Below are 23,754 nucleotides of genomic sequence, written 5' to 3' on the forward strand. Positions count from 1 at the left end.
AGAGTTCTTCAGACTCTTCTTGCATTAATTTAAATATAATTTAAATTATATGGCTCTATGTCTTTGCTAGTACATGTATCACCTCCCATCTATACATGTGCCTTGGCAATGCACAACAAATCAGGCTCCAGATTAGCTCTGGAATGGCCTGAAATCGGAGAATCATACCTAATCATGTCTTCTATTACAAATACTTTGGATTTAGACTCTTCAAATGGCCAAATTTTAATTTAGAAGCTTTTTGTTTCAGGAAAAAAAAGTATAACAAAGAAATTTTTTACTTTTTAAATGTTTAAGTATTACTACTCTTTTATGCATTATATCCCATATAAATTTTCTCACCTAATATTTCCTTCTGGGTATAGCATTCACCGACTTATCCATTCAATTAATTCATTCAAAAAGTATTTATGAAGTTCCCACCATGTTTCAGGCACCACTTTAGCCCCTGGGAATATAACAGTTGAAAACAAATACTTACTCAAGTAGAGCTTAAATTCCAGAAGAAGGGAACGAAAAATAAATATATAACATGTGTGGAGGTGATAACGCCTTGAACAAAGTTAAGCAGGTTTTATAGGTTGTTCTCGCATTGCTGTTAAAAAAAAAATACCTGAGACTGGGTAATTTATAAAGAAAAGATGTTTATTTGGTCATGGTTCTGCGGGCTGTACAGGAAGCATGGTGGCATCTGCCTCTGGGGAGGCTTCAGGGAGCTTTTACTCATGGCAAAGGGCAAAGCAGGGGCAGGCATCTTATACAGCAGGAGCAGGACCAAGGCAGGCGGGGTCAGTGTCACACACTGAAACAACCAGATATTATGAGAACTCACTCACTATCATGAGGACAGTATCAAAGCGGATGGTGCTAAACCATTCATAGGAAATCTGCCCTGTGATTTAATCACCTCCCACCAGGCTCCATGTCCAACATTGGGGATTGCAATTCGACAAAAGATTTGGTGGAGACACAGATCCCAGCCATGTCACAGGTAAAGGAGGATGAGCGTGGCACTGGCCAGGAAAGGCCTCTCTGATTAAATGCATTTGAGCACCCAAGCAGAGGACTGCAAGAAGCAAGGGAGTGAGCTATGCAGATATTGGAAGAGGACAGAAAGGAATGAGGACAGGAGGGAATATTATAGGAGGATGGATGACATGATGCCCTGAGCTGGAAACACACTGCAAGGAAGCCAGAGTGGCTGGAGCAAAGGCAGTGGTGGAAGCAAGAGCAGTCAGGGAAGAATGGGAAAAAAAAAGGGGAGGCTGAGGCAGGCGGCAGTTAATGGAGGGCCTTGGAGGATCTATAGACTTTATTTATTTATTTATTTAGAGAAAGATCCTTGCTCTGTTGTCCAGGCTGGAGTACAGTGACACAATCCCAGCCCACTGCAACCTCTGCCTCCCGAGTTCAAATGATTCTCCTGCTTCAGCCTCCCAAGTAGCTGGGATTACAGGCATGACCACCACACCCAACTAATTTTTCTACTTTTAGTAGAGATGGGGTTTCACAATGTTGGCCAGGCTGGTCTTGAACTTCTGACTTCAAGTGATCTGCCCCCACTCAGCCTCCCAAAGTGCTGGAATTACAGGCATAAGCCACTGTGCCCAGCCATCTGTAGACTTTAAATTGTACTCTGAGTTGCAAAGACACTGAGGCTCTTGAGCGGAAAATGACCTATTCAAGACCAGTTTGAACAGGATCTTTCCTGCTGTGTGGAGAAAAGGCCTTAGGAAGCAAATGTGGAAGGCAGGGAGGCCAAATGGAAGTTATAACCATCTGTGGAAGAGATGATGGTGACCAGACCCAGGGTTATTGAAGCAGAGTTTTTGAGAAGTGGCCAAATATTGGGTGTATTCAAACCCAAAAATCCCATAGTTTTCCTGTTTGATTACATGAAGAGGGTAAGAAACAGAAAAGGACCAAAAATGATTCCAAGGGTTTAGATCTGAGGAACAAGAAGAACAAAGATATCATTTGCAAAATAGGAAACTTTAAAGTAAGTGTAGGTTGGATGGGCTGGAAATCAACTCTTTGTTTTTGGATGTTTCTATGGTTTGGATAACGGCATCCTCTCCAAAAATCATGTGGAAACTCAATCCCTAATGCAACAACATGAAGACGTGTGGCCTTTTGGGAAGTGATTGAGTCTTGAGGGTTCGACCCTCATGAATGGGTTTAGCACCATTATAAAAGGTCTCAAGGGGAAGGAAGAACTCTCTTGCCCTCCTGGTCTTCCACTATGTAAGGACATAGTATTCCTCCCATCTGGAGGATGCAGCAACAAGGCATCCTCTTGGAAAAAAGAGCAGCGCTCACCAGAGGCCACACCTGCTCATGCCTTAATCTTGGACTTCTCGGTCTTCAGAACTGTGAGAAATACATTTCTGTTATTTATAAATTACCCAGTCTGTGGTGTACTTTTAATATCGGCACAAAAACAGATGTGTTTGTTGGATGAGGTGACTGTTAGATTCCAGTTGAAAATGTCATGTAGGCAGTTTGGTTTATAAATCTGAGTTCGGGGGAGAGGTCCAAGCTGGAGCAATACATTTGGACCTGTCAGCATATTGGTGTATTTCAAGCCAAGGGACTCAATGTGATCACTTAAGATGAAAGTATGGACAGAAGAAAAAACATAATCCAAACAGAAGGATATGTCTTAAAATTATATAATCAATAATATTAGAAACAAGATGAAGAAGCAGAAGCTGTAGAGTAGAATGGTTAGGCATAGTCACCCCCAGCATTAGGTTAACCCACGACTTTGTAAGTTATTAGAGTTAGGTCAGTATTCTAGGACTCTTTTCTTAGCTATGTCCTGTGCTAGATTTCTATCAATATTTTGATGATCATATAAAAGATGTGATTTTCAAATTGGCAGATGACACAAAGGAAGAAGGAATAGAATAAAATATATTAATTACAAAATTTAAAATTACTAAATACTTTGAAACAACAAGCAAAGCAAACAAGATTAACATCAACAAGCATAAAAGTAAAATTCTAAACTTAGGTCCAAAAGGAAAATATTACAGGCCAGCTACCATGGCTTATGCCAATAATCCCAGGACTTTGGGAGGTAGAGGCAGGATGATAGCTTGAGCCCAAGAGCTCAAGATCAGCCTGGGCAACATAGCAAGACCCCATTTCTAAAAACAAAAAACTTAGCTGAGCATGTTGGTACACACCTTTTGTCCCAGCTACTTGGGAGGCTGAGGCAGGAAGATTGCTTGAGCCCAGGAGTTCGAGGCCACAGTAGGCCAGGATTGCACCACTATACCCAGCCTGGGTGACAGAGCAAGACCCTGACTCAAATATATATATATATATGTCTGTGTGTGTGTATGTGTGTGTGTATGTATGTGTAGAGAGAACGAGAGATCTATATATAACAAAAGCAAAAGTGTAATAGTTTATAACACTTCTTTTTAGATAGAAGTTTTACTTGATCTCCAACTCCACATGAGTCAGTAGAACCATATGTGGGATTCCCGGACATTTTCACATAATATCGGTTTCTTAATCATTTAAACTACATTTGGATTAGCATATCAAATTGCAAATAACCAGTTTTAAGAAGGTTCCAGCTAAGGGGTTAAGAGGAGGGGTTGAGCTGTGGACCAAGGATAGTAAAAGGGTAATCTTATAAAATTATTCTGTAATGGTGGAAGTCAGATTAATGAATGCTTCTGGTGGTGAATGGAGATGAGGAGATTGATTAGGAAGAAGCATGAGGGAACTTTGTATGGTGATGGAAATGTTTTTTGTCTTGCTAGGGAAGTTACGTAAGTGTATACATTTATCAAAATTGATCCAACTGTCCCTTAAGATCTGTATATTTCATTTTACGTAAATTATTATTCCATTTTCAAAAAAAAAGAAGAATGACCCCAAAAGAAAATGAGTAGATGCTGAGGATGTTTAGTTGTGAGAAAATAAATAAATTCAAGGGCAGTGGAAGTTTCATATACTAAAGTCTGTTATATGAGCAAGGAATGAGACTTACTCTACATTGTTCTGCAAAATAACACTCAACTGTAAACTCCATTTCTAAGTTGCAGACACCTCTACTGCATATTGATGTATTTGTATATACACACATATACCATGGAACACCAGTCAGACATAAAAAGGAACAAAATAATGGCATTTGCATCAACTTGGATGGAGTTGGAGGCCATTATTCCTTTTTTTATTGTTTTTTTGTTTTTTAAACAATGTCTCGCTCTGTCACCCAGGCTGTAGTGCAGTGGCACAATCTTGGCTCACTGCAACCTCCGCCTCCCAGGTTTAAGTCATTCTCCTGCCTCAGCCTCCTGAGTAGCTGGGACTACAGGGTGTGCCACCACGCCCAGCTAATTTTTGTATTTTTAGTAGAGGCAGGATTTCACCGTGTTGGCCAGGATGGTCTTAATCTCTTGACCTCATGATCTGCCCATCTCAGCCTCCCAAGGTGCTAGGATTACAGGCATGAGCCACCATGCCTGGAAGGAGACCATTATTCTAAGTGAAGTAACTCAGGAATAGAAAATCAAATATTGTATATACTTATTTATAAGTGGGAGCTAACCTATGAGGATGCAGGGGCATAAGAATAATATAATGGACTTTGGAGACTCAAGGGTAACTGTGGGAAGGGGGGTGAAGGATAAAAGGCTACACAATGGGTATAGTGTACACTGCTTGGGTAATCGGTGCACCAAAATCTCAGAAATCACCACTAAAGAACTTATCTATGTAATCAAAAACCACCTGTTCCCCCCAAAACTATTGAAATTAAATAAAATTTTTAAAAAGAAAATAGCAGAGTGCCTCATACACAAGAGTAGATATTATAAAAGTTTGTATGTTTTATTTTTAAAATCACATATACATATTTATGTGTGTACTAGGCACAATGAAAATATATGTCTTATTATAGGTATGGTCAGAAATGTATGAAAGCCACTAAGCTAAATTATCTTAACGGTGTTTTAAAATATTATAAAACTCTTTATACCTGAATGACGAACTTAATTGAGAATAAGTGACAGTAAGTAACTCTTTCCTAAAGGAAAACAAATGCTTTAAATTAGACACCAATGACTTTTATGGGATTATCTCCTGTTTGGGAAGATAACAGTTTTTTGCCTCATAGTTTTTTTCTTTCTATATGTACTTTTTGGTACTCCACCAAATCAGCAACATCTGATTGAGAAAAAAGGTTAAATCTTCACATCTTGCTAATGTTGTATACAACTTAGATTCATTCTTTCCTGACATTTCTGTTAAAGATACAGTTCTTTCCAGAAAGAACCCATTTACATTTATATTTCTGTTACATGAAAAGGTTTTTTTTTGTAAAGCCAAGTGAAGTAGAAAATACGTAGGTATGGAATCTTTCTAAATTTATTTTCATAGAGATAGTCTTAGCAGTTTACACAAATTTATTTTCTTACCAAGGAAATAGGATGAATAGTGATCCTCCACCCTACATCTCATAATTTATACCTGACTGATCCTTGCACTGCTTCTGAACCAGTCTCCTATCTTCACTGAAAGCCACTACGCACCCAGGGAGCTGAGTGCACAAAGGTGGGAATGGCCCAGGTGTGGGACGTGTAGGAGCCTGTGGAGTGAGAAACTAGAAGCACCTGGGAGAAAGCTCCTAGGCATGGAAAATACTAACCTGTTCACTGAAGTTAAAATGAGGCTAGGAGGATGGGTCCTAATTCAATTTGGTGTCCTTGTAAGAAGAGGAAATTTGGACACATAGAGACACCACAGGTGCAAGTGCACAGAGGAAAAACCATGTAAGGACACAGTGAGAAGGTGGCCATCTGCAAGCCAAGCAGAGAGGCCACAGAAGAAACCAGACCTGCTGATGCCTTGATCTTAAGCGTTTAGCCTCCAGAACTGTGAGAAAATAATTTGTGTTGTTTAAAGCACACACCCTGTATAACTGTGTTATGGCAGCCCTAACAAACTAATACACTTCCAATGAAAGCTTTGTTACATCCCATTTTACAGAGAGCAAACAACTTACCTGACTGAGGTCATTGAGCTCTAAGCATTGGGACAGTTTGAGCACGGCTTTCTTTACACCACTCTATCATTCTTACCTTCAGTTCTCTACCAACCCTATCTGGATAACTGATAAGGTGGGGAGGAACTGGAAAAGTTTCACTAGAGTCCAAAGTCAAGCTGCTCCAGTGCAGTAGCTCATGGCTGTTATCCCAGCACTTTGGGAGGTCAAGGCAAGAGGATTGCCTGACCCCAGGAGTTCAAGACCAGCCTGGCAACATAGTGAGAACTCATCTTTACAAATAATAGAAAATTTAGCCAGGTGCCTGTAGTCCCTACTACTCAGGAGGCCAAGACAAGAGGATCACCTGAGCCCAGGAGGTTGAGGCTGCAGTAAGCCATGATTGTGCCTCTATACTCCAGCCTGGGCAACAGAGCGAGACCCTGTCTAAAAAAAAAAAAAAAAAAAAAAAGATCAAGACCAAGGCAATCCTTTGGCGATATTCACAGACTAAGACTTGGCACATCAGATAGATATCTACAGTCACACACACTTTTCTACTTTCCTGCTAAGAAAAGCCTCTGAATCTCATGCAGGATTTTTCTCCTCTTAATCAAAGCAGGTGGAATTAGAGTCACAGATTTTCACTAAAACTTTGCTTCAATAAATTGTGGTTAATTAGTAAGATTTGCTGCTTCAACGTGGGTGATCGGAGATTTGAAATAGCTTAGAGATGAATAGTCAAATTATATATATATATATTTTAATTTTCACAAAAATGGTTCCTCTTCCTTGCAGATTTCACGTTATTCCAGGCCCAAGCACAAGTATTAAGCTAATAAGGAGTGATTCATTTCTATGAGATTGGGCAATTTCCCCTCATTTCTGATGATTTATTATTTCGATCTCGATTTTTAAATATATTTTATCAAATTAAATGCTAGGAAAATCACATTTTGCCTCTACCACTGTGTTACCAGAAATGGGAGAAACTTTAATGTAAGTTCTGTTGCGCCACCTAGTGGCTGGTATTAGAATCGCATACTTTAGAAACAGCCCGCAGTCAGTAGGAAAGCGGGGACCCAGAGATACCAAAATTGGAATGTAGGTACCTTCAGTCTGACAAGGAAGGCACAATGTGTCTATTTGCTGCGCTGGTAATTATGCAGAACCCATCCCAACAGGACACCTCACTGGGATCTTTGACTCATTGTTTGCGATTATGTGACAAAGAGAACCTGCAAAGGCTGTGACTTCTAAGGAAGAAAGGATGAGAAGGAAGTGTTTTGTGTGTGAGTGACAGACTGAGCCAGGAATAGAACCGGAATGGCAGCATGCTTTCCCTAACACTCACATGCAGATCCCCAGCAGTGGCATCCTACTTATCTGATATGTCATCACATATATACTCCACAGGGCCTGAAATCAGAACGTGAGAGTGAGACTGCAGTGAGATTTGTTTCGTTTCTGCCAACTTTATTTTTATCCCAATGGTATCAGCAATAAAGTATTGTTGCTAGATTTTTAAAAAATGTTTTGAATAGTGAGTTTATAATCTAAATGAACTCCATTCAACTATACATCCTCAGCAGTTGCTCTGTCTAAAGCACTGAGCCAGACATGGAGGGCTACTGCCCAGCTACTGCAGCCATGTTGTTTCTGCCCTCTGGAGCCCTTCGATAGGGAGGGAAGACACTAAATAAATGAGATAATATACTTGGCTGTAAGGGACTCAAAATATATGAGGCACTTATATCAGGACCTGGCACATAGTAAATTCCATAGTTATTATTGAATGGAGAAATAATACCGATGCAACCATGTGGGAGTTTCTACACAGGTAAAATCAGATTCTTCCTGTGGCCCTGCCTGATCATAGAAAAATTGACTAGATCAGGCGTGCCCACCCCAGGGTCACAGACAAGTGCCAGTTGGTGGCCTATTGGGAACCAGGCAGCAAAGAAGGAGTTGAGTGGTGGGTGAGTGAGAGCAGCTTCATCTGTATTTACAACCACTGCTCATTGCTGGCATTACCACCCAAGCTCTGCCTCCTGTCAGATCAGCAGTGGCGTTAGATTCTCATAGGAGTGGAACCCTATTGTGAACTCTGCATGCGAGGGATCTAGGTTGCATATGCCTTATGAGAATCTTATGCCTGATGATTTGTCACTGTCTCCCATCACCCCCAGATGGGACTGTCTAGTTGCAAGTAAACAAGCTCAGGGCTCCCACTGATTCTACATTATGGTGAGTTATATAATTATTTTGTTACATATTACAAAGTAATAATAATAGAAAGAAAATGCACAATAAATGTAATGTGCTTGAATCATCCTGAAACCATCCCCCCAACTGCCCATCAGTGAAAAAAATTGTCTTCCACAAAACTGGTCCCTGGCGCCAAAAAGATTGGGGACTGCTGGATTAGATTCATCTTCAGGATTCTGTCTAACTCATGACTACCCACTTTGACCCAAACTCCTAGAAAATTAGAACTATTGCCAATTTTCAGGGAAAGTTTGACAGAGATGATTTTTACTAGTGTTGCAAATATTGACTGTAAGTTTAGGTCTAAGTAATATTAATAAATGATGACATCACAGCACTTTGCAGATTTTTTATCACATTTGACTTTGCTGGTCCCAGCAGCTACCAATCAGTATCATGCCTCACATAGTCAATAGCATGAAGAACTGAATTCAGAATTCCCTGCCCTAGTCATATCACCTATAACTTACTTGTTTAATGAGAAAAGGGTTTAAGATAGAACAAAGCATGTCCCTTTGTAATAAGCAAGCTGAGATGGAAAAAGCCCTGAAGACCATTACTTATACTTGAGAGTGACTTAAATTCACAGTGAGTTATAAAATAGTGATGATATCTTAAGTTCTGTTTCAAAGAAAGCAGAAATGAGCCTAGAAATTGAGAAATTCTATAGGACTAAGAGAGTACACATTCCAAGGAAAAATTTTACCAACCTTACAATTGTATTCAGAGTTTGCCATTATTAAAAGTGGAATTTCCTGGGTACGAGAAACACCATCTAACCTATGGCTCTGTTGTGAATCAAAGTAACATTTCTCCCAACTCCATTCAAATCTCCAATATCCTCATTCAAATCTGTAACACAGCTATGCAGCACTGAATTTCTCATTGTCCAAAATGGAATCATTTCTAACAGCTTCATTCTATATGTCAGCCCATTTTTATTTAGCACCCAACATGCCCTAAACCCTGGTGAGACACTGAGAATACAAGAGTGAATAATACAAACACTTTGATCTCAAGTTGCTCCAAGTGTAGATAAAAACACACTCTGGTGATACTCTTCCTCCAATACCTATCGTATGTGTGACCTTAGAGAAAGTCAACAGGCTTCCTGGGATTCCAGTTCCTATCTAAAAACCAGGAGTGATGACCATATATTCATTAATGCCAGGCATCAGTGGGAGGCTGGAAGAATTAAACAGGTAAAGATATGACAGTAAAACATAATACAAATGTTATATACAAGTATAATGCTAATGTTGATACTTTCTCAGGTACTCTCACTTTATAGAAAAAAGAGACATTTACAAAGCAATCCTGTCTTTTCATACATCAGAAAAATTCCTAACTAAACAAAATGGAGCTGGGTTACTGAGAGAAAAAGTTGCCTCAGGATGTAATTCTATTTAATCACACAATAATGAAGCAATGTATATCTCAAGAAAATAATCATTTTCTGGAGAAAAAAGAGAATAATAATAGTTCTCAAACACGTTATAAAATATAATGACATCATTATAAAATATAATGACATCATAATGCAAACTTTATTTCACTAGGCCTAAATCCAAATAAGAAGGATTTAGTCCTAAACAAAAGCTGCTCCAAAGTTAGTGGCGTCTTTTCATAAAGTAATCATTAAGGGACAGAATCACTTAATTGGTGAAACTTAAATTCTAAGTTTTTACTATATACAGCTGCTAGATTCAGTTTGCATGACTTGATCTATGTGCTATCCGAGTATGTTAATAAAAAGTCATATTTAGATTGGTTCAAATGTTTTTCTCGGAGGAAATCCAAGCCGTCAGCTGAAAGCTATGGATGTAGGTGCTTGTGTGTATTCCTGCTGAGAAAAGTGCTCACTGATTGCTTATCTAGGTTCGGGCTTATCTCCTAGGTTGGTCTCACACTTCCCATTGATCTGATTTCCTTCACTGGTGCTATCTGACCCTGAGCCCACCTAAAGAATAAAAGGGGAAAGAAGACTGAACACATTTCTCCGCAAAGGGAGACATTTTATTAAAATTTAAAATTAATAAAAATGAAATTGAAGTTTCATCAGTTCTTCTCCCCAGACCCATTCTCCTTCCTCCCTCCCTAGAGGTGGCCACGAAGACCCTCATCTGAGGATGTCCCTCCACTCCTCATCTTTATCATTTTACTTTATAGCTATATAAACATAAACTGGTAGTAGTGTGTTTAGATTTTTGTAGTTGGAATCATACGGAATATATTCTATATTCAGACTATCATTCAACACTATCGGTTGAATTTAATCATATATTTAAATAGATATGTTTATTTTATTTTTATCTTTATTTTTCCAATTAATTAATTAATTTTGTTAAGACAAGGTCTTACTCTGTCACCCAGGCTGGAGAGCAGTGGTGCAATCTCGGCTCACTGCAACTCCGCCTCCCAGGTTCTAGCAATCTTCCCACCTGAGCCTCTCAAGCAGCTGGGATTACAGGCACCTGTCACCACGCCCAGCTGATTTTTGTATTTTTAGTAGAGATGGAGTTTCACCATGTTGGCCAAGCTGGTCTCAAACTCCTGGGCTCAAGCAATCCGCCCTCCTCAGCCTCCAAAATCTGGGATTACAGGTGTAAGCCACCACACCCAGCCGATCTGTAATTTATTTTAACCATTTTACGATATTCCAATCTACAAATATTCAATATTTTATCTGCCCATAGGTTGACAGTATGTTGTTTCCAATTTTTTCAGTATTGAAAACAATACAGTCTATCCTGTGGTATCCACAGGGGATTGGTTCCAGGACCCCCAAGGAAACCAAAATCTGTGGCATAGTATTTGCAAATAACCTACCCACATCCTCCTGTATACTTTAACTCATCTGTAGATTACTTATAGTACCAAATACAATGTAAATGCTATGTAAATAATAGTTAAACCATATTTCTTGTTTGTATTTTTTTATTGTGGTACTGCTATTTTGTTTTTTTGTTTGTTTGTTTGTTTGTTTTCTGAATATTCTCCATCCACAGTTGTTTGAATCCGTGGAGGTGGAGTCCATGGATACGGAGGCCGACTGTGCTGCCACACTGTTATATTTCCTTTCATTTGGTCTTGGGGTTGGGGTCTGTCTCGGGAGAGTGGCCATACACTCCAGCCTTGCCCTCACGGGGCTCCAGAGGATGGGTGGTGGCTATTCACAGTGTGCCTTTCATGGGATACTTCTTGATCCCAGTCGACGACCTCATGCCTAGGTGGTTGACCATGAACAGACATTTCTCTCACAGGGAATTTATTTATATTGGCTGATGCTCTTGTGGCTTTTGTCTGATCCATGTCCAGTTTATTCCTATAAGATAGCCACTCCCTAGGAAAACCTTGTACTGGAAAAAAAGTTACGTTTGGATATGTCAGTCAGGCGAGACACAGGGGAAGCAGCACAACAAAACCCATGAAATAATAGAAGCATTTTTATTAATTACAGATCTCAGAGAGAAGAGGGCAGCATGCCTCACAGGGCCAATGGGAAGGGGGAACACTCGTGCTCAACCAGTGGAGAGAGAGAGAATGGGCCAAAGCCTTTTTGGGATCCAGGGTGTTACCCAGGGAGGTTTCCCAGGGGAAGTTCTGACAGGTTGGTTTACAGCAGACATGAGTTCCATGAGGTCTTGCTGTGACTGACAGGTAGTCACTGTGGAATATCTGCTCATCCATGTGGGCTCTGAGGGTCAGTGGGGCAATTCTAGTCAGTTGCATCCAGCTGTACCATAGAACGATGGTCACCAGGAGGCAGTGGTATAAAGCAGGTGTCTGGATCAACCATATTGAGGAACTGGAAAGAGGCAGAGAACTGGAAACCGTATCAAGGGTGACTGATCCCGCTTCCAGTATGAGAAAGTTAAACTTATATTCAAAATCGGTACCAAGGCAACATAAAATTATAAGAATTTACTATACACACACAATTTGTGTGTGTGTGTGTGTGTGTGTGTGTATATACTTATATTCTGATTACTGTGGCAGTAATTCTGATTTATATATAATTTTATACATCTAAAATATATGTATTATATATGATTATATTTAAATTATATATTTTATTAATATATATTTTACATTATATATGTACATAATATATACATACATAATTTATATATATTATAGATATATAAAATCAGAATTACTGCCACAGGAAAACAGCATTTAAAATCATTAATATTTCCCATGAATACAAGTTAATATAGTTGGGAATTTTCATCAAATACATTCTGATAGGAGTTGTTCAAGGAATACAAATGCCATTTTTGATTTACAAATTATAATTAAAACCTTAAAATTAGTGCCAAAATTCAGATTATTTATATGAAAACAAATATAAGTGGATCTTTTTTTTTTTTTTTTGAGACGGAGTCTCGCTCTGTAGCCCAGGCTGGAGTGCAGTGGCGCGATCTCAGTTCACTGCAAGCTCCGCCTCCCGGGTTCCCGCCATTCTCCTGCCTCAGCCTCCCGAGTAGCTGGGACTACAGGCGCCCGCCATCTCGCCCGGCTAGTTTTTTGTATTTTTTAGTAGAGACGGGGTTTCACCGTGTAGACCAGGATGGTCTCGATCTCCTGACCTCGTGATCCACCCGTCTCGGCCTCCCAAAGTGCTGGGATTACAGGCTTGAGCCACCGCGCCCGGCCTAAGTGGATCTTTTGAGATCTTCTATTTCTGATTATTTACAATATAAATCTTCTCCACGGATATGAGTGACTGAGAGTTACCTTCATTGCAGAAGTATTCCAGACACGTACATATTCAAGAACTTCCAAGCATATTTCAAGTGAATTTTCTTTACCATATCAAAGACACAAACTTTCTTTAGTGGAGAAGATTCAAAAATCAATCCAAAGTTTGTTTGTCTTTTTTCTAAGTGAGTTTTAAGTGGATCAGCATACCAATATCTGAAGTGAAATTATTCCGAAATGATGACAGCATTTAAAGAAATTAAGCACTTGGGCCATTTATTTAATTTTTACTGAAAACAAAAGAACCATGCCTTTTAGAAAAAAAAAAAAAGTTATGTTTATAATTTGCTTTAGCAAATATGCTAACCTATCAGACATACTAGGACTAAAACAAATATAAATAAAATGTATATACTTTGTGCAAAGCAAATACATAACAAGCAAAGAAAAGGTAAATTTCCCTCTGCCTAAAAGGATCATTGTGCATCTTTACAGATACAAATCATCCTCATCCTCAAATGATTCAAATTTTATTACCCAAATGAGCACTTTTCTGGTGCCTCCCCTCTCTCCCATCCTACTCCCAAGCAAAATTAACTCTGTTTATCTTACAAGTTTTATGTATATTTGTGGAATGTTTTATGACGTGATTATCTTCTTCTATGTTGGTCCTAATATACTAACAATCTATTATTAGTATATTACCATTAATAGCTGTCATTAAGTACATTAAGTTTTTGTTATAAGTACCATTTTTATCCCCATTTTACACGTTAGTAAACTGAGGCATGAGAGGTTATGTAGCAATATGTAGGAGAGACAGGATTCACACCCAAGTCTATCTGAGCAAGATCTAAATCCTTGCCATTATACTATAGGTATTTTTTTTCTAAATTTTGGGTCATGACAAGTCCATAGCCATTGGCAGTTAATATTTTTATGTTAATGCAAACAATATATATTACTGTTTATTTTCATCGAGTTTTGAATTCATTTGGAATATTGGCCTTTTAGTTGTTTCCATAAGAATTATTTTTCTTTTTTATATAGGGTTGTGATACACAGATGATTTATGACATGTTGCTAAGATTGAAATCCATTCTCTATTTGCCTGGTGACTTTGTCTGCAAAAAGGTGAGTGCATGCTATTTTTCAAATGCACAACTAATAAATGAATTTGAGGATTTCAGACATAAGTCAAGAGCATTGTTCAGGGTGAATTCCATAGTATAGAAATAATTATGATGTATAGCTCTGTACAGCAATAATGCGCCCTCAGAGTTCACAAAGGAACAAGACAATATGGATTTCATTACTCATATTATAGGATAGAAGTGTGGGTAGCCTGAAAAACTGTTTTGTATAAATGTTAATTATCAATTGTCACAGCTCATTAATCTTAAATATTTAAAGTGGAGGAAAAAGTTCTAGAAGTGATAGGTGGGTCAGCCTTTTTTATGTCTTCGGCAAAATATCAGTTACCTTCATTTTGCTCTCCCAAGTAGTGAATAATCAATGCCACATTTTAAAACCTGTACTGTGCTTTTATGATTACAAAATAATACATGTTCATTATTTTAAAATAGAAAACACATAAAACATAAGGACATAAATTCCACCCTACAGTAATAACCACTCTTCGTATATTTTGGCCTATCTTTTTATATTGACTGATGGATAGAGCTTGTGCTATAAAAGTGGCATCATACTGTACATACGTTTTGAAACATGTTTTGTCATGTAACAATATATCATATGAACATTTTATGTATTAAGTAATCTACAATATGATTTTTTAAAGCTGCATGATATTTCAGTCTGGGGATGTATCAGGATCAATTTTCAAATGTCTGCTATCATAAATAAAATGAACATCCCCTCAGATAAATATTTTTGCATATTTCTGATCACTAACTTGAAAGGGGAGAAAAGGAATGATGACCCTGAGATTTATATAGTGAGAAACTAAATCAAAGATAAACTCAATAATCAAAATTTAAAAAGAAAAATGAGTAGTTTAAAAAAATGCAAGATGATCCAAGACCTCGGTGATTTCACAAGTGAATAAAGATGAGAGGCACTTTTATCATTTCAAAATAATGTGTTAAATGCTATGGTCAAAGAAAGCACAAGCTGTTGTAGGACATAAAGAAGGGGCACCTGTCCTTCCTGGTTACTGGTAAGATTTCCTAGAGAAGATGAGGTCTGAGCTAAGTCTTGAAAAATAAATTGGAGTAAACCAAGTGAAAGAGGAAATAGGTGTTCGGGGTAGAGGAAAGAAGTGTGAGCTAAGGCAAAAAGGAAGGAACTGTGTCTATAGAGTGAGTACAGAGAACTATAATAAGGCAAATGTTGGAACAATTTTAGAATGATTTATTCCATAAAACTCAGTAAATGTTTCTCAATACGATGAGCCAGAAACAGTGCTGGGCAGTGAGCAAAAAAAAAAAAAAGATGGTTCTTGTCCTTTAGGGTCCTACCTTTCTAGTGCCATGGTATTCAATTCACAGTGCACATCAGAATCACCTGAATGAAGATGTCTGGGCTCCACCCCTCAGTGATTGATTTGGTCTAGATGGAGCCCATATACCAGTATTATTTAAAAGCTCCCATATGATTCTAAAATGCAGCCAAAACTAAGAACCACTGGCTTCATGGGAGAGACAAGCAATGAACAAGTGAAATTAAGTCAATGCGTAATTACAAAATGTGCTAAGTTGTATAAAGGGAAGATAGAAGTTGCCAGAAGAGTATGTAGTGGCAACGACACTTAATTTAGATCCAGGGTTGGGAGATGGGGAGGTTATTAGGTTGTCAGGAGTGACCCTTGAAAAATCTAAAGATAAATAGTTCTTTAGTTTCAAAAAAAAGAAGTGCACAGGATGGCATTTTTTTAATGAAGACTTGGAACCATGAGCCAAGAGGCAAGATGGAGCTTGGCATATCCTAGGAACAGAAGCAAGTGAGTGATGGGCTGTGGTGAAACAGACAAAGTCAAATGGAGTATGAGGTACTTCAAGGCATCACGTGGAGATGCCAAGTACACAGTGAAAATCAGTCTAATGAGAGAAGATGGAACTGGGGGTTACTGGAAACTGGAATATAAAGGAAACAGACTTCAAGAAAAGCTCAAGGAAAGGTCAGAGAAGAGAGCCTTGGCTCTAACTTTGAAGAGCTCCAGTGTTCGTGGAAAAGATCAATGAAGAAGAGTCAGAGAGGGCAACTGAGAAGGAGCTTTCAGAGAAGAAGGGGGGAATGGAAGAGAGATTATGATAAAATGGGAACCAAGATTATACAATCCCACACAAATCAGTCCAAGTTAAAAGAAGGCAGATTGGTGATATGAAATCATTATTATTATTATGGGAAATACAAGTCACAGTGCAGTCCAAGAACCCCTTGGGGACAGTGGTGTACTGGAATGACATGACTTTAATGCACCAAAAAATGTCCTTTCATTTGGGGCCAGTAGCAACAGAGATTGAAAATTGTGATAACTCACATAAACTTTAGCACCTGTGCCCCTAAGCAGTGCAAATTTGTTTAACAAAGTATGAAATGCAGAGTAGATGCAACCTTCTCATTTCTAATTTCTTCTTCACATCGCATTCATCACTCAATAACAAAAACATCAGTGGAGACAAATGAGGCAGGAAAAGGAATAAGTAGGTGGAAAGTAGAAATGAGGAGACATTAGAATGACAAGTCACATTTCTTTAAGAAGGGATTTGCATGATAGTAGATATTGACAGAGAAGAAAGGCTGTTACCTGACAGGACTTCAGGCGGCTGAATTCAGCTTTGTTTTGCTTATCGTTGTCACAAAATATTGAAGGCAAGGAGAAGGAAAAATATATGTTCAATTTGAGGTTATCTATATAATTTAAGAGATGACAGCATTTGGGGCCAAGTTTGCTGACCTACCTAATCCCCAGGAATTGACTGAGTGGTAGCTTGGGCGGCTTGAAAGAGTGGGAGTTTTCTCCAGATGCTCTAGGGCAGGGCAGAAATCACCTAGAGCTCTTGTTAAAGCATCAATTTCTAGGACCTCATTCCCAAAAATTCTGATTCATATTTCTGCAGTGAGAACTCTCAGTAAACTGAGAATTGGCACCTCTAAACAAGCTGCTAGTGATGCTGATGCTGCTGACCCAGGAACCACACTTTAAGTAGCACTACTCTTTTCTGATGGGGTGCCCTTGAGTGTCACAAAGCCCTCATGAGCCTTAGAAATAGCTTCCTACACAGAAACCCTGAAATTTTGAAGTGCACTCTCTCTGGGGGTTACCTCACTCTACATGAAGCTCTTGTTTTTTTCATACTTTCTCCAAATTAGTCCACACACTAACAACCAGAGCTTGGTTCAATCTTATTTTGCACATGCTGTCAGCCCTTATTCTCTGAGGAATGTCTACTTAATTTGAATGCTAATTAAACTTGCAGAAAGGGCTTAAATTAGCCTAGAAATATGCAAGAAATAGTGGAAGTTTTGGTTCGTTGATTATGCCAGATCTCCTTGGAAAATTATTGAAATGAGCATTAAAAAATAATTAAAAGAGCTGAACTGTATTTAAGTACTCACTATGTACTTCTACCTCCAGTCAGTTGTAATAACTGCCTTTGAAAAATCATTCCAGTTCCTTGAGAATTACTTCATGCAAAGAATAAGGAATGTGACCCCGTCCTCATCATTACTTCCTAAAGTACCTCTTGGAAAACTAATTTTCAGACATCTTGCCTTATTTTTTAAATTATTCATGGCTATTTCATTGGTTTTTAAGAGATCAGTCCCGATACTGGAGTCACCGTTAGATATGGTCTGTCTTCACGTATTATATGGAGTCAGATGACATAGGTGCCACTAGTTCTGGTGCTGTCACCTGTGAGCCTTATACGTTTGCTCAAGACACTTAATTTTTTAAACCTCGACTACCAATTTTTAAACAAGAGTAATGATACCTTTCCTACTTGACTTCACTGGGATTTTTGCAAGAATTAGATGAATGAATATCCATGAAATGCTTTGCAATTATTAAGTAGCATGTTCTGTTAGAACAAATATAGGAATTAAAATAAGGAGCTATGTAAATATCAGGTAATGTAACGATTTTTTAAAGTAATGTGCAAAGACATGATATTATTAGCATTAATAGTATGTAAATAAATAAGATCCATTTATGTTGGACTTTCTACTTTTATATGTTTTTGAGTATAAATATATGCTTAATATTTTGCACAGGCGAGGTGCAGTGGCTCACGCCTGTAATTCCAACACTTTGGGAGGCCAAGGCAGCAGGATCACATGAGTCCAAGAGTTTGAGACAAGCCTGGACAACATGGCAAAACCCTGTCTCTACAAAAAATACAAAAATTAGCCAGGCATGGTGGCTTATGCCCATGGTCCCAGCTACTCAGGAGGCTGAGGTGGGAGGATCACTTGAATGTGGGAGGCAGAGGTTGCAGTGAACTGATATTGTGCCACTGCACTCTAGCCTGGGCAACAGAGCAAGACCCTGTCTCAGAGCAGAAACAACCAAAAAATTTTAATTAAAAAAATATTTTGCACAATGCAAAACTTAAACATATTTCTTGCATTGCTCAGTTAGGAGATGTGGGTTCTAGGCTTCCTTTGCTTCTAATTACTGGGTCATACAACTTTAGCTAATTGGCTAAGCCAATGTGTGCCTTTGTTTTAATTTCTGTAAAAAGGAAATAATAGTACTTACTTTACCTTCCTTATAAGAGTAATGGGGAGATAAAATAAGAATTTCAGCTTCCTGGATGTTAACTAAAAGGTGGATTCTGATAACTTTAAACACAACCCGGCAATTATAAAGCAACAATAGTTGATGTTCAGGAAAATAAACCTAGGTATGGAAGGACTTTAAAAGCTCCCAGAGAATAGCTAAGTTATATTTTCCTTATTCATAAATGAGTGCCTTCTACATGTCAAGCCTGCGTTCAGCACTGGAACAAAGTTGACATTTTCTCAGCCATCTCGGGGAGTAAACTACAGTTAATATTTTTTTTCTTCCAAAGCACGATGTAGGCTAAATACTTTTTTAAATAAAAATTTTAAAAATCTTTTAATCTCGAGTTGATTTTAGTGTATTCTAATTCTTTCAAAGTATGGTTAATGAGAATATTTGATTAACTCAAATAACACAGTCCCCTCCTAAGCCAAGTAAGTGAATTTATCTATTAATGATATATATTTTTTGTATAGCTAAAGGTGATCAAGGCACTACTCATTCAGACATGTAGGCTATCCAAATAGTTTGCCTAGTGTTATGCAATCTGGTCTATTTAAAGTTTAATAGCCTTTCTTGACCTAAGTGCCATTAGATCTCTTGTAAGACGTTTATTCTTTTTGGAAGTTAGAGCGAGAAGATGTGTTCCAAGGGCCTCATAACCACCCACTTGTTTGGTGATTTACTTGTAAGAACTCATACAATTCAACATAAAGTTATATTTATGGCTTGAGATTTATTATAGCAAAGAATAAAATGCAGGAACAGCAAGAAAAAGATACACACGGGCAAACACGAGAGAAATCAGACACAGGTTTACTAGGTCCTATTTCTATGAGGGGCACATGGATGCATTTTTCTCTCCAGTGGACCACAGAAACATGAGCAAAATATCTCCACCCAGGGAAGCTCATGTTAGTCTTGGGTTCAATGTTCTTAAATGGGGCATATAGCTGCATGACCAGACATGATTCAGACTTCAAAATATGTGGGATGTACACATCATAAATCTTTGTGATTATATTAAATAGTGTTGACAGCCTGGTACATCCTGCTACACTGGCTCAGGAATATAGAATAACACCATTAACCAGTGGCTATGTGAACATTCCAGGAGTTTAATTCTTAGGGCTTGAACAAATATCATTGCCCTGGTCCCAAGGGTCCCCAAAGATAGGTAAGAACTGAGTAAAACAACCTGCTGCATTAATACTTTATCTCAGCATGGAATACTAATAATAACTCAAAGATCTCCTATGCCCCAATTCCCCAAATCAGACCTCAATGACATGGGTAGAAGAATAGAATTGACCCTTGAAAGACTGCAGTCTATGCTCTTTGGCTAGACCAAGCAACTTCTTCCAAGCATAGTGGTGGTCATCAAAGCAAGGCTTGACCATGCTTAAAATCAATTACTTCTTCTACCCAGGGTCCTTCCTAAAGCAATGTGCTAACTGAAATACCTTCATGTATCCAAGGGAGGCAAACAGTACTCACATGTTGAGAAGTATCATCTTCCTAATCATTTCCTTTCACATATGTCTAACCAATGTCTGTAAATACTTTAGGTCTTAAGATAATTACTTTCACACTAATATTCTTTGCTTCCTTCATTTATATTTACTCCTCTAAAAGAGTTTATATTTCTTAATTTACAGCATAATTGTCAAGAATAAAATAACTACCATTTCCTCTTTGTATTTAAAATGTAGGGAGAAATTGGCAAGGAAATGTATATCATCAAACATGGAGAAGTCCAAGTTCTCGGAGGCCCTGATGGTACTAAAGTTCTGGTTACTCTGAAAGCTGGGTCAGTGTTTGGAGAAATCAGGTATCTGAAAGATACTTCATAAACATTGAAGCCCATCATTTGTCATAAAAGAAAAGTCTTAGGTAGTAAAATAAGTAAAGTTCCTGCTCAGATTTATAAAAGGTTTGATTGTGCTGATAGCATTGGTAAAATAAGGATTTTCATATTTCTATTCATCCCTTCACCAAAAAGACCTGAGGAAAAGAACTGGGTCATTCAGCTCTTTAGTCCAGGACCTAGAGCAGTGCCTAGCATAAAGCAGGTCCCAGTATATGTTGAATGGATGTGCAAATGAATTAGTTAATGAGAGAAGAGGTTTGGAGGGTTCATTGTTACCAGATTGTTGGAAGACTTGAATGCCTTGCTAACAAGGGGATCTTGAGTAGGCTAGTGATGTGATCATAGCTGTGGGACCAAATTTCCTGAGTTTAAACTCCAGTTTCACCACTACTGGCTTTTTTCCTCTGTTACTTGTCCCGGCTGTTCCTCAGTTTCCTCACCTTAATAATTAGGATAATAATAGAACGTACCTTAAAGTGTTGGTAAATGAGTTAATTCATTAAAAGCACTTAGAACATTGCCTGGCATCTATTAAGAGCTCAATAAAGATTACCTATTTTTACCATTGTTTCTTATTGGCCCAGAAAAGTTTATCCTAGAAAAGAAAGTCCCCAAGAGGAAAATATAGACAGCAAATTTAAGCATTTTGTGGGCTAAACACTTCTATATGCATTATCACATTTATTCAACCAAAAAATATTTGTTGAGTGCCTAGTACATGCTAGGTTGTCAGGTATTGCTCTTAACTCTAGGAATAAACTATATAAAAACTATTAGACAAGATATGGCCCCTGAGAGAGCTTACAGTACAGTCGGGGAAAACTGATAATAAATAATTAGCTAGACAAGATGAATTCACATTGTAATAACTGCTATGAAGGAAAAAATGGGTAGAACATAACTACTTAGATGCAGTGGTCAGGAATGACCTCTCTAGGGAGATAATATTTGAGCTGAGATTTGAAAGAGTAAAGGATCAGCCATTCAGAATTGGGGGAAGAGCCTCTCTGATTACAGAAGGCCTAGAGGTAAAGCAAGTTTGTCTGGTCAAGGGGCAGAAAGGTGAATATGGCTGGAGTACAGTGAATAAGAACACTGGGGAGATGAGGCCAAATAGGTGAGCAAGGCCCAGATAACACATGGTCTTTTAGGCCACGATAGGAATGTATGTCTTTTTCTAAATATGAATGAATGCCAGTAGAGGGTTTTAGGCAAAAGAATGACACACTCTGAATTCTTATTTTAAAAGACGACTTCAACAGCTATGTGGAAAAGATACAGTAGAGGAGCGAGAATGAATAGAGACCAATTAGAAGTCAACTGCAGTGGCGCAAGTGCAAGATGGTGGTGTCTGGAACTGGGATACTGGCTTATACGATGAAAAGAAGAGTACCCTGTCAGGCAGTTATTAATATATTTATTTCATAATAAATATTTCATATTTTCATAATATATTTATTTCATCTATCCCAAGATGCCAAGTACTATACCTTGCCCAGGACACCATAGCTAATGAATTATAGGGACAACATTCAAACCTGGGTCTCCATGGATCGGGGTCCAGTGATCTTTATACCACATCACAGAAGAAATTTCCAATCTCTAATTTCATAGCTGCTAAGAAGTTATCTTCATGTTCCAGAAATATGGACAATTTTAGATGACTTCATAGGAGCATCGTTAGGGTTTCTTTGGAATGTTGAAGCATGTCATTTCTCTGTTGGAAATGTGGCTTCTCTCTTTAATTTTTTCTCCTTGTTTAATGACTGATTATTGTTAAGGTGATCCTCTGAGGATCTTGCTCCTGGGCAGTGGTGGAAACACTTCTCAGAATGTACAAGACCTGAGTTCTTTGCCTGTTTTCTATCATTTCCTTCCTGGGAGTCCTTGCAAAAGTGATTTAATATTTTGTGACTTAATCACTGTAATCTTCAAGGTCATAAAACATGCAACAGTTTAATCTGAAACACTGCAGAAATTAATTAGCTGACCTTTCCCAAGGGTTGAGTACTCCCTGAAGAATAAGCCTTATAAATACAAGTATGTTAATTGCTGATATTATCATCACAGGAAGAACTACCCTAGGAATTGATTCCAGGTGTAGCTGAGTTGCAACTGAAAGTAATCCTAGATTCCTAACAGCAGCTTCTCAAATAAATCTCCTATTACCTATTTGGTTTCTAAGGCCAAATTGAAGCCAGTAGAATAGACAAGCTTTCAACCTGCTCAGTAGTTTGGTTGATTCAAGTAAAAGGGAGCTTTTGCCTTGATTCTCTTTTGGCTGTGGTTATGGGAAAACAGGATGCATCTGCCTCTTTCCAGATACCCACAGGCTTCACAGGCCCACAGCTGTCATACACCCCTGAAGCTCTAGTCGTTTATTCCAGAGCTGGAGGCATGCCTGCCAAACATCCAGATACTGGAAAGATCTAGTAATAGTGTTTACTACTCAAAAATGCTGTGACCTTTGTTAAAATGAGCTAAATTCAGCACTATCATGTAGCCTTTAAAAGAGTTCTTTTTCCTCAGGAAAAAAAATAAAGAAAAAAATTAAGGGCTTTCAAGGACATTATATATTAATCCAAAAGAGCAAAACCCTGACTAAAATATAGATTTACAGCCTATCACAGAGAAAACCCAGACCACATTTCCAATTAGCATCTGAAGAGTGCAGATACCCCATTTCTAAAAGAGAGACCCAGGGTCTGCTGAGGGATGGCCTTGTGGTGGTTCCGACTCCATCATTTTCCTTATACGTGCATTTAGTCCCAAGTCCTATTCCTGAATGTATTTAACCACTTCCTGTCTGCATTCTGTTTCTGTTAAAATGACATTTTCTTAAAACACATCTGAGTTTTATTTCTTATGTTGCCATTATTATTTCAATAGGATTTTCTATTGGTTTCATCTCTCTTCAGAATATCCTCCCCCAGGAAATTTTTCATTCGTCCTTCAAATGCCACCTTTTTGAAGCTATCTTTAACCCCTAAAACAACTAGTTGCTCTTTATTCTATGCTTCCATAGCATTTCATTCATGCCTTTATTACAGTAATTACTACTGATTTATAATTAACTTGTTCAGACAGGTCTCTCCAACAGACTGAGCTACTGAAATATAAGAACTAGAGGCCAGGTACGGTGGCTCACACCTGTAA

General features: G+C 38.2%; 1 protein-coding gene across 2 annotated transcripts in view; it reads left to right on the forward strand.

Annotated features, from left to right (window-relative positions):
• Positions 1–23,754, forward strand: part of CNGB3 (cyclic nucleotide gated channel subunit beta 3) — a 165,064-nt gene that overhangs the window by 117,497 nt on the left and 23,813 nt on the right. Inside the window, exons 14-15 of one of the 2 annotated variants that reach the window (XM_017875191.1) lie at positions 14,030–14,113; positions 20,441–20,559. In XM_017875191.1, the coding sequence (XP_017730680.1) occupies positions 14,030–14,113; positions 20,441–20,559 (203 nt within the window). The remainder of the gene's footprint in view (positions 1–14,029; positions 14,114–20,440; positions 20,560–23,754) is intronic. The other variant, XM_017875192.1, reaches the window with a different exon arrangement.

Source organism: Rhinopithecus bieti, unplaced genomic scaffold (genome assembly GCF_001698545.2).
Source record: "Rhinopithecus bieti isolate Rb0 unplaced genomic scaffold, ASM169854v2 scaffold_9656, whole genome shotgun sequence".
NCBI lineage: Eukaryota > Metazoa > Chordata > Mammalia > Primates > Cercopithecidae > Rhinopithecus > Rhinopithecus bieti.